The 18,404-nt window shown below is 31.8% G+C and overlaps 1 protein-coding gene across 1 annotated transcript in view; it reads right to left on the reverse strand.

Moving 5' to 3' along the window:
• Window positions 1-3,863: 3,863 nt before the first annotated feature.
• LOC107436409 (fatty-acid amide hydrolase 2-B) overlaps window positions 3,864-18,404 on the reverse strand; it is a 40,834-nt gene continuing 26,293 nt past the window's right edge. The window contains exons 3-7 of the mRNA XM_016048120.4: window positions 16,373-16,582; window positions 8,284-8,403; window positions 6,593-6,750; window positions 6,250-6,348; window positions 3,864-5,137 (exon numbers count right to left, since the gene is read on the reverse strand). Coding sequence (XP_015903606.1) covers window positions 4,544-5,137; window positions 6,250-6,348; window positions 6,593-6,750; window positions 8,284-8,403; window positions 16,373-16,582 — 1,181 coding nt within the window. The 3' untranslated portion in view covers window positions 3,864-4,543. The remainder of the gene's footprint in view (window positions 5,138-6,249; window positions 6,349-6,592; window positions 6,751-8,283; window positions 8,404-16,372; window positions 16,583-18,404) is intronic.

Here is an 18,404-nt window from a genome sequence, read left to right on the forward strand (position 1 = left end):
AGTATTTTAAAATTTAGAAAAAATTCAAAATGCAATTAAATTATTGCAGGATTACTTCCCCCAATAAATTATCTTGCCATAATTCGTTTGGCTTTAGGTATTTTGAATTTTTTTTTTTCAGTATTTGAAACTTCATGGTTTACTTTAGGTGTACTTGAATTAATTTTTCCCAAAATTTTAAATTAAATATGATAGTGAAAGAGAATTTTCCATCAAGCTTTTCCCCCTCAGTATAGTATCCTCTTAACGCTCCTGAAGTTTTAAACTTTCCTCCAATGCTTATATAAGTTAGAGAGGGTATTTTTCTGGAACAGGTATTTTGTACCAGTTAATGAATCATACCTGTTATATAAATTACATGTTATTTCCAGAAGTCTGTTTCGAAATACTAGGCAAAAAATGTGATTCAATTATGTTGTCAAAAAAAAAAAATTCTACTTTTTATAGTGTTTAAACTGTTCTTAAGCCATCTTTGGACACTTCTAAATAAGAAAAAAACTAAAAGTTTGCTTTTTTTTTTCCAGAAGAAAGTCGTCGCCAGACCTAAAAGGCCCTGAAGTTTGCTATTTCTGCAGAGCCCCTAGGAAAGTAGATAACACAGAAACTAGTTCGGTTTTTGTTTAAATAATTATATTCGATAATGGGATCTTTTTTTTTCGAATTCCTAAAAATGAAAAAAAAAATGAATAATTTTTTAAATCTATTGATTTCACGAGTTATCTGTTACAAAAAAGACTAACCAAATTTCTTTAATAAAAAAAAAAGCAGTTAAATTTTTTTTAAAGACCCGTTATTTCGGAAAAAATATTTGTAACCGATATGATTTCGTATCGTAAGGTCATTAAATGAGATAAAATAAATATTAATTATAAGTTTTTGAGAAATAGAAATTTAAAAGTCAGGATTTTTAGAAATATCATTCTTCAAAAATTATTAGACCAAATTCACCCGAATTTTGGATTTAAAATATTTGCTTTTAGAAATACATAATTTAAAATAATGTAAAAATTTTTATACTTTTGAATATTAAAAAATACACATTCTAAAAAAATTACATTACATCTAAAACTTTCCACCACTCCCCTAAATAAACCATTGGAAAATTATTTTCCAGATTGCGGCAAAGTCCAATTCCGTCAAGATAAAAAAAAAACACGTTAATTCAGAGGAAATTACGATTGTGTGTCCGATTTCGTAACTTAAAATATTGTCTGCTCTAATTTGTTAACATATTTTACTTTAGATTCTCGAACCATATTAGTGCGTGAAAATACAAAGATCGAATTTTAGAAAGTTGCTCTGTTATGTTATTTTGCATTCTAAACATCAATATAAAAGTTGTTTTTTTACGCTTCAATAGTTTTCAGGTGTTATCATGCATTATTTCATAACGTTTACTTATATTACGTTTTAGTTAATAAGAAGGAGGGATTATTTTTCTTGTTAGAAATGATAAAATTTAATTTAGTGATGCGACTTGAAAAAAAAATTATGTAATTTCTTTTAGGAGTCATTGAGATTCTAAACTTGGCAAATAATTCACATTCACCCTGTACTTATAACTAAAATAAAGTTATTAGAATATTAAATCTATCAGCTACGATCATCTCCATGAACGAGCTTCATCTTTCAAGGCGAAATGTAACCTTCACGTTGTAAATTACGTATAATTAAAAAAATGGCATTTTTCTGTAAAACAGGTCATGGATACTTCCTCAAACAAATAGGTGAAGAAAGGTAAAACAATTACCATTTTTCTAAGCGCTTCACTAGCTTTTTTTCTTACGAAATCTAACCTCTAGCGGAAAGGCGATTGGGATTGCCAATTGATCTTGATATTGCGTATTAATTTCATAACATTATTCAAGTATAAGCTTGCAATTTGTTGCGTCAAATCATGTTTCGTTTTTTCTTTTAAGGTTTATAACCCTATGCAAGTGTTAAAAAAGAAAATATTGATGTTTGCAGAAATCTTATAATGGTGCCAGTCAATTAGTATTCTTCGTTGCTAAGACGACAATTTGCAGTTTTATTAATTTAATTCTAGACCATTTTTCAAATCGTTAAATTTTTTTTATTTACAAATGGTTTTATTTAAGATTTTCTTCAGTTTTAAAAACTTATTATTATAGATTCACGTTTCTATAGCAACGGTGAATAACAAGTGATCCTTAATATGGTGTGAAAAATTGTAGAAAGAAAGCAACATTAACAAATCAGTAATCAATTTCACCAATAATCGATTGTGCTATTGAATAAAATCCGCAAATCAGTTTAAAAACCTGTAATTTCTGTATTTCTGTATGCCAGTCCATGATCATATTTATTTTTGGTTCTAAAACTTTACACAAGCAAATTACATTTCGATTTTTTTTTAAGTGTTTCAATAACAATTTCACAAGAAACTCGCAAAAATTAAATTTTTATCACGCTGCGTTAATATTAAATTTTAATGAAATTCCTTAATATTATTACCTTCTGCGCAAGTAGGCTTTTTGGATAATTTTCAATGATTTTGTAATTGTGAAAATGGCAAGAACTAAAGTTGCATTTTAGTTTTCTAGCTTGAAAATTGAAGATGGAAAACGGCACTCCCCATAAGCGTTTTCTTTATACCGGTTTTATTAAATAATCAGTCACCAGCAATAACATTATTCATTTACTATAGTTATAATTTATTTACAGTTAATATCAAAATTATTTTGTGGACTTCCGGTGTTATTTAAGCTGATCTGCAGTGGTCCACGGTTTCGAAACTTTTGCTCAAATTTTAGCAAGCATTTTGTCTGAAATTCAGCGCATAGTTTCCAATTATACATTGCAGTACTAACAATAATCAGCAATTGAACTTAACTAACAATTATATTTAAATCATTGATTTCTAGACTAATCATGCTATACGCAATATCACAATTTGTAGTTTTATGAAATTAATTCAAATCGCGAACTAGCGTCTAAATCAGCATCTCTATAAGTCAATTATAGTATCTGTATAAGTAATATCGCACAACTGTTTGATTTAATACACACTTTACTTCTACTTTACTTTCTTTATTTTTACTTTGCATAAAACATAAAGGGCATGAAGGAGAAACACCTGACGAATAACGTATGAAGAAATAAGTGCCGAAATTTGAAAAATGCTTTTATAATTGTAAAAAAAAAAATTATACTTTAAATTAGATTTTATAAATAATAAAAATTATGCTGTATTTAAAATAAGTATTTATAGAATAAAAACACTCATTGTACGTTTGCAAATGCGAAGAACAATAATAGCGAAGCGGTTGCAATTGCGAAGAACGCGCTAAACAATGGGGGATCATTATTTCTTCTGACACTCCGCACATTGTAAGCAGGAAAATTTTGTCAGAAAAATAATAATAATAGTACATAATAGAAAAACGTATTTAGATGAGAAAACTATTCAATGCCACTCCATTGCTAAGCAACAGAACAGAGGTATAAAATTCTTTCAATTGTATGCCTGCAAATGACACGTCATTGTAGGCAAATCGTGGCATTTATCGATTCAGAAGCCAATGTGATTCGACACACACGCGTTACGTCAGCACAAGTCTCCAATATAGGTATCCAATTAAATCTGATTTAAATGGCACGGTTAGGCATAATCACTTCACTTCTTCTAGAGATGCAAGTGCCCAATTTTTTAGTTAATTCCAGAATTTTTTTTTTAGTGGTAAATAATTAGCAACGAGCTTGTCCGATAAAAAAATTCCTCGAAACACAGCGGCTATTCCTTTGTTCTTTCCTAAGTAATGTTTGCAACTATAAAGTAAAAAAAATATTTTAAGCTGTTTGAAAGATATGAAAGACTGATAAATAATTAAGAAGTTGAGATGTAAATTAATAGGAACTTTTATTTTAAAAACTGTAAAGAAATACAGAAAAACAATATCACTACAAGTATTTTCAATATTGTTAAAAAATAGTTTTAAATATTCAATTAAAAAAAATTATAGCAACTACATTATTTGAAGAACAAATTTGCTGTTAATAAAATTTATATTTTAGATCTATTAAAATATTTTTGATTAAATAAAAATTATTAACTCATAGTACCATAATGTTTAACTTTAAATATATGATAGATTATATAATTATACTATTTAAGTTATAATTTAAGATCACCCTTACCATAAAATAATTGTTTACAATGTTTGCTGTTCTGCACTTTCCATGCAATGCTGCTACAATTTTTAAAAAAAATATTATTTAGTGCCACTAGAGTAATGTTTATTATACACACATAAAAATAACTGACTGTACAATACTGTTATATTACATATGTATAAATATATAATTAAACTTATGCAAAATAAAGTATGTAATTCTTAAACTGAATACAATACAACATCACTGACAACTCGATTCAATGGCACAATAAATGGCACCAAGCTATCCACCTGGCTTGCTTCATTTCTAGAATTCACCTTCAAAAGGCAGTTTAAAATTCCTAGCCAACTGGCACGATTTCGTTACAGCACATTTGACTGACATATATAAAATGGTTAAAAAAATTTCAAGATTGTATAGGCTTCCAACCACCCAGTTTCTTTTCAATATATTCTGCAATGCAAAGACACAATCTGTCATTACCTGGTCCAGCCACGACTTGGACACCAAATGGTAAACCGGAAGAATTAAAACCTATGGGACACTGAGTGCAAGGTAACTGAGCAGCGTTGAAAACAGTCGTGTAGCTGAGATTGAAGAGATTGGCCAGCATTTGTCCATGGTGCGGGGCAACATGAGGAAATGTTGGATAAATGAAGACTGCGTTCTCGTTTTCCAGCATACTCAGCAACTCAGCTTTAAGATGATCCCCGCAACGCATGAGAAAATCTAAAGGCTTTTGAAACAGAGGAGCAAGATGATCTTGGGCACACGCATTTAAGATCACTGGGAATGTGTGTTCCGATTTTCCTCCAAACCATTTACACATTTCTAGGTAGGGACCGTCTTCCTTAACTTTTACGTTGCCCTTCATGAGTGTGGAGATACGCTGGTTTTTGACAGTAGATAAATAAGAAAGCCAGATGAGAAATCCAAGTTTTGGATATTTCAAGTTGACTTCCTCAACGACTAGACCTTCCATGCCAAGCATACTTGTAATCTGTAAATCGACAAAGCAATCTTGAAATTTTCAAACAACTATTTAATTTATTACAATTTCAAAATAACATCTTACAATTTTACTATTAAATTGTGATATAATTAAAAGTAAAACACGCAAACAACGGTCTAGAGGTCATGAAGTGTCACAATTGGATCAGACAGAATATTCTGCCACAATTTTGTGACCAACGGCATAGTTGTGGTAATATCGATAGTGTAGCGCATAGACAGACTACTTGCCAGGCAGAGCTAAGGCCAACCGATCAGAAGGCTGTTTGGGTTTTGAGCCGTCAGACGAGATAAAACTAAGAATGATATCAGGAATATTATCTCGTTCCTAACATATTAATATTAGATTTGTTTCGTGGAAAGACATTCAATGTATTTTGCAAACATCTCAAATCATGCAAAGTTGCCATGGAGATTGTTCTTAACACACTCAAACTTGAAAAGCAATTAAAAATATGAATTGTATATTTTATATGTTTGTATTAACATTGATTAATGAATTGGCTGTAAAGAAAAATAATTGGTGAGTTGAAGGGCAAATTTTGTAAATAGCCTCTAAACACTTAATGACATACTGTTGATAAGGAACTATTTTCGTTATTATGCCTCATATCAATTGTGTCTCGCCACAATTGCGTCCCATGACAAATGTGTCCAGTGTTATTATGCCAATCTTGCCGTATAACAAATCTGCAATTCTTTTTCAAGGCTTTAAAATGAGATTTTACTTTTGTCTGATCTTAATATTTTTAATCGTATATCTTTTGGGACATTCGCCAATTTAATAATATAACCGTATGGCACAGGCAAATCACTAGGGGGTTTTTCTTACTTTTTTTGAGTAAAGATTAAACGGACAAATATAATTGCAGGAGAATCATGTTTGAAATATTATTATTTTTTATGTATTGAGACGTTTAATTGACTAGCTCTAAAAATAATCGATTTTCAAGTACGTTGAATTATGAAGTGTAAATTCATATCGTTAGAATAACGAATTTAATCAACTCATTTTAAAAAACAAAATTGTCAGTTGCTCCGTTTTTTCTTCAGGAACTTACAGATATGTTTTAATTATGCCTTGTAAATAAGAAAACTCACTTGTTTGATTCCTTCCTTAATTTCGGAAGAAACAGGAGTAGGAGCAGGTGATCCCCCATCATCCAACATGTAATACACTTTTATTGATTGAAGTTCAACCTAAATTTTAAAATAAAGTTAAAGAGCTTTTTGAAGTTATTTATATTTTTAAAAAAAGTATGAGTTAATAACTTCTTTGCACTGCAAGTAAATAAAAGCGACTAATTTAACAAATTCGATGTATATATAAGTACATTTAAATTTCCTTATTATCCTAATTCAAAAAATACACAACTTTTAAATGAAAATGAATAAATGTGAACTAATACCAACATTACAAAACATTAAACAACAAAAACATTACCGGCAGATTTAGTTTCAAACGATAAACACCTTCTGGTCCAACAAGAGCAGAGAGTAACAATTTCAAATCAGAAACATAACGCCCCATCGGGCCAACAACGGCATACCGTCCAATTTCATCTAAAGCTGGAGGATATTGCCCTTCACTTGGTACATATCCTGATAAAGATGCATTAATATAATAAAAATATTTTAGGATTAACATGTTAAAGTATAAAATAAAACAAAACGCAATTATGGCTTCCAATTACTGACAACTCAGTTCTAGAAACTTAAGACTATACATATGAAATTTCAATCAAATTATTGGAGAAATTCTTGCATTACATTTTTTGAAAAGTTAAAGTTCGGAATAAAAGTCGTTTTTTTCCTTTTTTTAAAGGAGGATATAATAATACTTTAAACGAAAAATTAGGCACTACCAATCCTACGAAAATAATATTTAATAACCTATCGTCACAACTCAAAAATATATTAGAGCATTGGTCTATAAATATTAAAGGTGTTTAAAATGCATAAAATAAAAATTTAAAAAACTTTGGTTTTTTCAAATGAAATATTTTATTTTATTATCGGTGTAAAAAAAAATTTAAAAACAATTAAAAAAAAAACCTAAAGCATATTATCTTTGCCATAAACTTCAATCACTACCGAAAATTTCTACTCGAAAGTGATACACCTTATGTTTCTCATCTTAGATCTGACATAAATAACTTTCTTCTTTTTAGTCAACTCGAAAATACTTTTAAAAGCTTTTTTCATTTCATTTTATTTTATTTTAATTCTGCAATTTAGTTTTTTCTAAGTTAAGACTCATCTAGTGACAGACATTGCCACAATCAGTCTCTTTCCTTAGATGGGCCCGAAATTTTTATCGTCAAATACCTAATTTCGTTTAGGGATAAATTTCTGCTGATCGTTAGAAAGGGGTGATTGAAACTTGTCTGAGACAGAAATGCAACTGAAATTTTATCCCTCTAGTTAACCAGAAAGTGGTTGAAATTTGGATTTCACCCTCAGACATTAAAGCGAGTTAATAAAAACGTAGTAAAATATTCCTACGTAATTGAGGTTGCGTTAATTGTTCATTTTAATCTATTTTGGTTTAATTTTCGCAATGCAAGTGAGATTTATTTTTGATATGTAATGAAATGAGTTTTAATCTAGGACATTTTCTCGCCAAGATTTGAGATAATTTTTTAATCATTGAAACTTTAAAAAAAAACATTTCTTTTTAAGCATTTCACAATGAGACATATATGTTTACAAATAGTTAAAGAAATTTCTATATTTCATAGATAATTCACTGAAATTAAATCTCAATTAATTAAATATAAAATAACATTTAGAGCTGATAAATAAAGTTATAATTATTCATTTTAAAGTTTCTTGCAGCAAAAAAAAGAAAATTTTTCAACACCTAATTTTCAAATAAATACTTAGTTCAAAAATATTTCAAATAAACATTTTAACATTTCACTCAATTTATACAGTGTTAAGAATCAAACATGCCAACAATAAGTAATTTGAAAAGCATCTTAGTAAGCGCAGCTAGAAAGCAAATATATATTTCAAACAGCTGTTTGACGCATCTGTAAGCAAGAACCATACCTGCCACGATTTAGCCATATTTATTTTGTAACTTTAAAAACAATAATCATACCTTTCTGTTTCCGAACGCGACATACTCACCCTGAGATGGTTTGTGTCCGAAAATCCCAGTGAAGAAAGACGGGAGACGAATGCTTCCTCCTAAATCAGTTCCCACTCCTATAACTGAACCGCCAGAAGCAATCAGTGCAGCTTCACCACCTGCAAAAATTAACACGTTAAAAAAATTCGGTACATGTTTTATAACCGGCGATGAACAGCCGACCTGATTCTGAGTTTACGACTGTCAATGTTCAACTCCGTAGTCTTGTAATGTTTAACCCAACACAGAAGACAAGGTTGAATCAGACATTGGGACAAACTATCCTTCGTGGAGTACTTTTTTGACGAAACTAACCCACATTTGCGGGAGAGAAAGACCTCTCATGATTAGCCCCACGACAAGGAAATTCCAATTCACTGTCTACCACTGAGTATATTTTACGTCAGCAATGTAGTCGGCCTGATCCCAGAGCAGAATTCGTATCAACAAGCAGCTGCTGGGATTCGAACCTGAGTTACTTCAATGGGAAGCCACTGCTCTATCTCCTGAGCCACCGCGGCTCGAACAGTACATATTGGGAGTACAAATTAGTTCGGTCCGTTTTTTTTTTTGTGGTCAAAAATGAATTTATTTCAGAACAAAATGAATGAGCAGATTAATCAAAGTATTGTCCATCTCTGGGCTACTACTTCTTCCCACCTCTCAGGTAATTTTCGAATTCCATCTCGAAAAAAATGTCTCGTCTTTTGAGGCGATCCAAGTTAGGAGCCATTTTCGATTTCTGCGAAAGAAGTGAACAGGTGACCTGCCAAATCATGCTGCCTCCGTCGGAACAACCAGTAATCAGAAGGAGCAATGTCCAGCGAATAAGGCGGGTGCGGTAAAATATATCACTTGAGCGTTTCCAAATAATTTTTTGCGACATGAAACCGAGCGTTATCACGCAGAAGAATAACTTTGTCATGTCTTTGCACGTATTCCGGTCGTTTTTCTCGTAATGCACTGCTCAAATGAATCAACTGTAGCCTATACCGATCACCCGTTATAGAATCACCAGGTTGTAGCAGCTCATAGTATACAACACCATTCTTGAAACGTTGAAACCATTCCCTACATGGTTTATCAGTTGGAGCATTGTCACCATAAACTTCTACAAGCATTCTATGTCCTTCAGCTGCACTTTTCTTCCAATTAAAGCAGAAGCATAAAACCTCTCGCAAATGTTGCTTAGTTACCACAAATTTTGACATATTCAACAAAGTAAAAAACAGGGTTTTTGTGTGAAAGCTAAAGTGATATAAACTGAATATTGACAAATGTCTAACCTCTCTGAAAGCACCGAAACCAGCTGTCACTATGAAACATTCATAACAGCCAGACCCATCTTTTAAAAACGGACCAAACTAATTCGTACTCCCAATATTTTCTTTTCAATTACTTATATTACACTCGTGGCAAACAAACCCTTAAGCATTGTTTATAGTGCCAGCTGTTCCCAAATAATGTTTCGCGTACCTGAGGTTTTTGGAATCCTAAGGTCCTATGGAAAAGTTAGGACTTTTTTTTTTATATATCCAATTACGATTAATTTGCAATTATATTTACAACATGTTCCGTCAATAATCCAATATTTTGTTAACATTTTGATTATTTTCATGAATAATAACTAAAACACTGAAAAAAAGAATATTTTCATTGGTTAATATTTTCACAATTGCTAACGTGCTTGATTTATAAAGTCAGGTTTCTGCTAAACACCGGCCGATCAGGTTTTCATAGCCGAATTCCGATTTAGGTTTCCATAGACGAAAAAATTTGGGGACTGCTGGTCTATACTACGACATATATTGTTCCAGCCACGATAGATTGTTCGCATTCATATTGTTTACAATCTTGTTAAAAGAGACAACAAATTATTGCAAAATCTATTGATAAGAATGTTAATAATTATGAAGAATTTAATCAGAAAGCATTTGAACATTCCTTAAATTTATATTTTGAAATAGCTTTAAAAATGCGCCATGGTAAAAATATATATAAGGACAGTTAGGCTTACTTATTGGTATGTATTAGTTCCGAGTATTTTTGTTTTAACTTGTAACCCTCTCTTAATATTTCTGATTCTTTTATTACCCCAACACACGTTTCCAATTTTTTTTATCCTTTAAAGACACTGTAAAATTGCTTATAAATTTGACGCAGAAGATGTCATAGTTTAATACCTTCGATAATCATACTTACGAATTTAAATATTTAACCTTAAAAGTGTTCTCTTTTCATATTGTTTTTATATTGTTATATTGAAAGTACGTGAAAATCCGATCATAAGAGCAAAAGTTATTCAGGTTCAGCGTTCCCCCCTTTGCGCATTGTACATGAAACAATACCGCTGTGCAAGCAAGTTACAATGATAATTTTGTAGTTCTTCTTAATAAAACTAAAGATCGAAAAATAAAAATAAAAAAATGGTCAATCGCTTACGATGTAGAATAATCTGAATGCAGATATGTGCCCCCGTACCTGACGTCCTTGCGTATGAAACAATATCATGGTAGAAGCAAAATATAGTGATAATGGTGTTCAAATGAATAAAGTAAGAAAGTAGAAAAAAAAGAGTCAACGTAAGAAATTAAATAAGCTTTTATGAAGGCCAAGCTACAGACAGAATATGCAGAATTAAGTCTCTGTAAAACTGGTTACTTTTTGTACGAAAGAATGTTACGGAAAAAACAAGTTAGGAGAATTTTTTACTATTATTATTTATTTATTTATTTTGGGCATAACTCATAATGAAGCTGACCAGCGCCCTCCGAAAACTAAAAGACTGGCGAAAAAAATTTTAACAGAACATTTAAAAACTCACCTTTTTACCTCACCAATTATTTAAAAAAAATTCTCTTTTTTGTTCCTTTTGGGACTTAAAAGAGATTATTAGAGTTCTCTCAGAGACTTTTGTTTTCTATTAGAAAGAGGGCATAGCTCAAAATGCTCGTGTAAATAAGTGAATATACATCTTTAAATGCTTATTTAAATGGACATAAATAAAAAGTGCGTATTTAAGAAAATGGGCAAATCAAAAAGGCACTCAAAATGCGACTTTTCAATGTTAAAGAGTGAAAACCAAACTTTTCGAAGCAAATAGATTTGGAATTTTACTAACTTTTTTAAGCAATAAAAACAATTATGCCATATGGAGAAGCGCTGGCTCAGGGTATTCAGCGTTATACCAGCGTATTACCAATTGCAGCATATACCTCCCAATTCGACCCAGGTTCGAATCTGGTTGATACGAATTCTACTCCCGGCTCGAACCAACCACAGTGATGACGTAAAATATCCTCAGTGGTTGACGGATCATGGGTTACAATCCCCTTTGCCGTTGGTTTAACCATAAAAGGTTTTCGTGGTTTCAATCCCCATGTAACGCTAATGCGGTTTAGTTCTACGCTAATGCGGTCTATCAAAAAAGTCCTCCACGAAGGCTAGTTCGTCCGAATGCTTGATCCAGAAGTCCCCTTGTCTTCTGGATTGGATTCAAAATTACAAGGCTGCGAGTTGAACATTGATAGTCATAAACTCACAAAAGGATCTGCTATTCAATGCAGATAATAAAATAAAATAAATTACGTATTACGAAGCGAAGCCCCCGTCACGCGATTCCCATTTCGGAGACGATACGGCTGAGTTCATTCGTTCATTGCATTGCAATTGTATCTTTTGAGTCGTCATTGAGTTACATAAGTGTGACTTTGTGTAAATTTCTTTAAAACTCTTCTTTTTTCTTTTTTTGCGAAACAATTTTTAAGAGCATGAGAAACATTTATCATGAAATAAAAATATTTCCGGTATCAGAAAAATTTTTTGTCTCCACGTGCCATTAATCTTATGAAAACTTCACGGGGAAAAAAAATAATAAACAGTTTCCTCTTGAGTCTTTCTTATTTTTAAATAAAAATGACTAAAATGAAACAAACTTCGATATTTTATTGTATTTTTGAACACTTCAACACATTTGCAATTGCATAAATGCAATGCACAACGCAATTTTTTGCATCATTTAAAAAAAAATATCTAATTTTACTTGACAAAATACAAAATTTGAGCAAAATTGGTTGAATAGTTCCTGAGAAATCGAAGTTTAGAAAATTATATTGGAAATTCGATTTTTCCGGAACTATTCAACCTTCGAATCAAATTTTGTATTTTGCCATGTGAAATCAGATACTTTAAAATTATGTAAAAAAATTGTATACCTTAGAACTCAAAAATTTTTCGACTGGTATTAAATGAAAAATAATAAATATTTACTAACATTCTTTTTTTGCATGGAATTATCTTTGGATAAAAGAATTTTATAATTGTGGGCAAAAATTTTTCAATTTGTTAAAAAAGTTGTGGAGATCTGGCGAAATACGCAAAAAATAAAATTAATATTAGGCGATCCAAACTTTGACTCGTTCTCCTAATCAAACTATGGGGACCACATTTCACTGATTGAGGTTACCCTCTGTATTTTGGGGGTCAGATATCCGAATCCATTGTAAAAAAGGTATGCTTGTTCAGAAAAAATGAGTTTTTGTGTCTGATTTCTTAACGTAAAATATCTTTTGCAATAATTAACATATTTGAGGTCACCTTTTTGAACCATTAAAATTGAGTCCTAGAACGTGAAGATCCGATCATTAGATCAAAAATTATTCAGAATAGTCCGGGTTTTTTTCTTCTTTTTCTTTTGCGCATTGTACACTGTTAGTATCACTATTATAAATTTATAAGAACGGTGATAACTCGGAAAAAAAAACTTAAATTTGATGGGGGGGAAAAAAGATTTCTCGCTACAATAAAATGTTGCTAACGACGCCGCTGTCGCTGTTTTGGGTATTCTATATTTCGTTACTTTTTGTTTTCCTACGCTAAAACTAAGATTTAGAAACTTGAAATTACGTATGTGGGAAAACGCAAAAAGAGTGCAATGGACTGGGGGTGAAAATAGTTAATAATTCAGAAACTATTTCTAGAAACCTTTAGTAAAAAATAAAATATGGACCACTCAGCAGTTCACAGAGATGATAAAAATAGAATTTAAATTTGACGTGCCGAGAGAGGTCTGTTTTTATTTACGCACTGAGAGAGTTATTTTCGAAAGTTCAAAAGTTATTGTAATTTTAAAAAGTTTTTTTCGCAAATTTTTCTTAGTTTTTCATTTTTCGTTTTAAAATATTGTTCCAAGAAAAATGTATTTAACGATCCCAAGGTTTTTATTTTCATACTCGTCCTTTAGTTGATGCCGAAAGTAACAAAAAAAAATTATTGATATAGTCAGATATAAATCTTAGCATTTATATTGAATTTTTTAAAAGACGCCTGTTTTTTTCATGAAATTACGCATAACTATGACGCTCCGAAAGCCGCAAGCTATTGAGAAAAAATAGATAAGATTATTTGGCTTGCGATTTATAAATTTTAATAAATCGGGAATATTTTAGTTCAGTTTCTTAAATCAATCTTGACGCCAAATAAGAAACAGTCTATTATTTTTTATTTTACTTCTATTTTTTTTCCATTAATGTTACCAACTTGGCGATCAAACAAAACAAAAAAATATAGATAGTTTATTTATATTGAATAAATCAATCTATGACAAACAAATTTTACTTTAACCTTTTAAAAAAAAACTTCATTGTACGGAATATTGGGCAATGAAACTTAATCTTGAAAAAAAAATAATTTTTTTCTAACTGTCGTTGAACAGCCGACCCAATTTTGGGTTCACGACTGCTAATGTTCAACTACGTAGCCTTGTAATTTCGAACCCAATCCAGAAGACAAGGGAACTCTTAGATCAAGTATTGGAGTAAAATTGGCTTCGTGGAGGACTTTTTGATGATACAAACCCGCATTTGCATTGCATGGAGAGGAAGACCAGGAGAAACTCCCACGGTTAGCCTGATGGTGTTACGAATTTCTACCCGACCAAAAGAGGGCGTTGTAGTCACTCGCAATAATTCTGTAATCACTTATGTGGCAGGCAATGGATTGAACTGGATGGCTCATTGGCGAGCCCCATTTTGTATCATATTGATTTATTGTTTTTATTATTAAATTTGTTTGTTATTATATGGTTTATTTATTTATTGCACCCATTCGCCACTGAATCAATCTGCAACAGACGGCAAAGGGCCTCTAATCCATGATCCGTCTACCACAGAGAATATTTCACATCAGCACTGTGATCAGTGCAAGCCGGATGCAGATTTCGTATTGACGAGCCATTGCTGGGATTCGAACAAAGTTCACCTCATTGGAAGGCGAACGTTCTGTCCACTGAGTCACCACGTCTCCCCCTACAATATTCCCAGCAAAGATTTTTTTTTTTTTTCAGAGTTGCGAAGGCTCAGGGGGTAGAACGTTCGCCTCCCAATAAGGTGAACTGGGTTCGAATCCCAGCGATGACTGGTCGAGATGAATTCCGCACCCGGCTTGCACCGACGCAGTGAGACAATATCCTCAGTGGTAGACTGATCATGGCTTAGAGTCCCCTTGCTGTCAAGCAAACTAGGGGAGGTTTTCGTGGTTTTCCTCTCTATGTAACGCAAATGCGGGTGAGCTCCATCAAAAAGTCCTCCACGAAGGCACATTTCTCCCAATAATTGATCCAGGAGTTCTCGTCTTCTGGATTGGGTTCAAAATTACAAGGCTATGTAGTTGAACATTAGTAGTCGTAAACACANAACTAAAAAAAAAAAAAAAAAAAAAAAAAGATTGGGTTGGTTGTTCAACGACGGTTATAAAATTAAAATAAAATATAGTGTAGGGAATATCGGGAAAGTGCCAATCGAAGATATATCTCTGATCTACTATCCTTATCTCGATTAATCCGATTCTTGTTAATTAAAAACTGCTTTTGTTAATAGACACTGGTGTTTTTAAACTAAATTTAAAAAAGAGCAACAATAATGAATTCAGTTAAATGGTTCAGCGTCTCTTAATTGATTGAAAGGAAAGGATGAAAATAGACAGTTTTCTAAAAATGCAAAAATTTAATTCGTGCGAGTTAAATCTTTTGTTATAATGATATAAGCCTCGTTAATGAATAAAATTACGTCTTACTGAATCACACGATATGAGTTCCTACGTTTAATTTTCAATTACAGATGATTATTTTTCAAATCCAGGTGATTCATTTCCGTTAGGATTAAATTATTAACAAAATGGCCTAACAAAACCTTCTGATAACTACATATTTTATTGACAGATTGTTCTGTATTTTTGTGGATAACATCTACTTTTAAGAAAAATATAATGATGAATGTAAAGCAATCAAGGGGTTGGTCAGCAGCGCGTGCAAGGGGATTAGCCTCCTGGTAGAAAAAAAAAATTACGAAACAATCTAGGCATTAGAACTTAATTGAATTCATTATGTTATTTTTTGAAAGAAATGCGCAAAAAAGTGGAAAAACGGAATTAAATACTATATCCATTTTCATTTTTCTAAAAACGCATTAAATGTCTTTTCTATTTGCTTACATACACATTTCTGTGCTGTCCATTTTTCTTTCATAAGTCTTCGGAGGGATACTTAAACTCAAAAAATTCAGTGACAAGTGATAATAGTGTTATGTAGAAGAAAAAATTTTTTTTGCTTAATCTGATAACGTAAAGCCACCGGGAAGAGCAGCAAATAATAATAAATAAAGTCATTTTAATTTTATTAATTGTGTCGATACATGACTTTTAGTTTGGTACATGATTTCGTAATGTTATTCAATACTGACTTTTTTTTTTTCTTTTTAATTCACGCCGTACGAAGAACGGGTATTCAGCTAGTTACAACATAAAAATTTGGAATGAAAGGATTTTTTACACGCACGATATATATATACTTCCAAATTGGGCCGTCATTGCAACAAATTTTGTGAAAGATATTTCAAAACTATTTAGTCATTACACAACAGATAAAAGAGATATAGTTTCTCTAAAGAAAGAACTCCCCTAACAAATCGTCTGTACCCGTGGTGGTGACTATGGTAACGAGATATGACTATGCTATTCTTGTTTCCATAGCAGCAGATGGCCACAAACTTTGTGGAGGGGAGAGTTCTTAGCTTAGACAAACTATACACTTACCACTGCTTCCTCCGACTGTGCGTGTAGTATCATAAGGATTGCTGGTTCTTCCATGAAGGTTGTTATAAGTTTCCCACCACATGCATATCTCACTAGTGTTGGTTAGGGCTAGAGGAATGGCTCCACAAGCTCTTAATCTTTGAACTGGTTCACAATCTTCGCTCGCAATTATGCCCTTACGGCACACCAGACCACAAGTATTAGGAAGACCTAAAAACGAGACAAAATGAAATTCTTCAAGAAAAACGTAAACTGAAAAAACATGATACAATTGTCTCCATTTAAAATCATAGTTACTTTCAAATACAAACATTTCTAAGAAAAAGAATTTTTTTAAATATCTAGAGCTTTATCAGTATTGCTGAATGAATTGGGTAAATTTTTTCGAAAAGGAATATAAAAAATATACGAAAAATCTTAAACTGTTAATTTCGACATTTTGAACGGTTTTTCACGTAGCTTAAAAGGGAAAAAAATTAATTTACTACTGGCAAGTCCAAATACAAAAAACTTTCAGGGAATGCTAACTTACATTACTTTCGAAAGACGTGGAGGAATTTTTCGATAATAATCGACGGCTATTACGATAGTGATACGCATTGCGTTTCTTGTTTTAGATCTTGCAAAAATAATATTTCCTCCTTTTTAATCTGCTTAAAAAAAGTAGTTCTTTTTTTTTAATTAAATTATTACCTTGGCAAAATGGGTCTTCTTTTGAGTTTGATTGCGTCATTGCGTGCGTTACTATGGCGACCGCTGCTGTTTGATAATTTTTTTAGAATTCTTTTTCTAACTTTCAATTTTGGTGAGTTTATTTTTGAGATATGGGACCAGAGAAATCTCATAAATACTTCTAGAGTTGTGAATAAAAGAGAATTTCATCATTTGAACGGCATTTTTGTTTTTATTGTTTTAATGAAGAATCAAAAATTCTAACCTGCAGTTCAAACTGGATCGTTTTCAATACTAATTCAGGTGAATTTCACAAATAAAGAGGGTCCCAAACTGATTGACACGGTCCCAAAGGCTAGAGTTGAAGCAAGGAAAATAACGAAGCCAACTTACTGAGGTTGAAAAAGCTAAAGCCAAAGAACGTAGACTGGAAAAAAAATTAGACAACAACCATTTTGCCAATGGGTAACCTGTGATTGCCTTTCGGNTTAATTAAGAATCAGAAATTCTAACCTGCAGTTCAAACTGGATCGTTTTCAATACTAATTCAGGTGAATATCACATATAAAGAGGGTCCTAAACTGATTGACGCGGTCCCAAAGGCTAGAGTTGAAGCAAGGAAAATAACGAAGCCAACTTACCGAGGTTGAAAAAGCTAAAGCCAAAGAACGTAGACTGGAAAAAAAAATTAGACAACAACCATTTTGCCAATGGGTAACCTGTGATTGCCTTTCGGCGATGACATTTTTTCTTCTGTATTACTATTAGTTGTCATGCTATCTTATACTATTATTATTTTTTAATTTATTTCTTTTTTTAAAATCATTCCATTTTTATTTATTTTTTGTTTTGCGCCTGTTAGTTGAGGTCGGCCAGAGGACAAAATTTCGATTGTTGATAAAATGGCGATTCATTTTGACTGCAGAACTCTAGAAGCAGCAACTATACTTCGTAATGTCATCGTACAAAGAGCTCCTATTAAAATTTGAACAAGTCAGAAAATAGACATTATCAGTCAGAATTTTTATTGACGAGAAAAGGAGTTTAATTGGTTGAAAATCGAACTAAGTGGAATGAAAGGGCTCAAAAATAGGATTGGCAATAGACTCCCATTGACAATAATATGACAATAAACTCTGTTTAAAATGGAGAAGAAATGAATGAGCTCTGAGCTCAGATAAAACTTAAATAAAGTAATCGAAAAAATAATAAAATTTTTGTTTGGTAATTAATAAGTTTGGGTATAAGGTACCCAATAGTAGATATTAGTACTATCCCACTTCCATTAAAAAAAAAAATAGAGCATTTCAATATGTGTTCAATTATTATTCTTAGACTAAAGGCAACTCAATCATCTAAG

Source organism: Parasteatoda tepidariorum, chromosome 9 (assembly GCF_043381705.1).
Source record: "Parasteatoda tepidariorum isolate YZ-2023 chromosome 9, CAS_Ptep_4.0, whole genome shotgun sequence".
In the NCBI taxonomy this organism is placed as follows: Eukaryota; Metazoa; Arthropoda; class Arachnida; order Araneae; family Theridiidae; genus Parasteatoda; species Parasteatoda tepidariorum.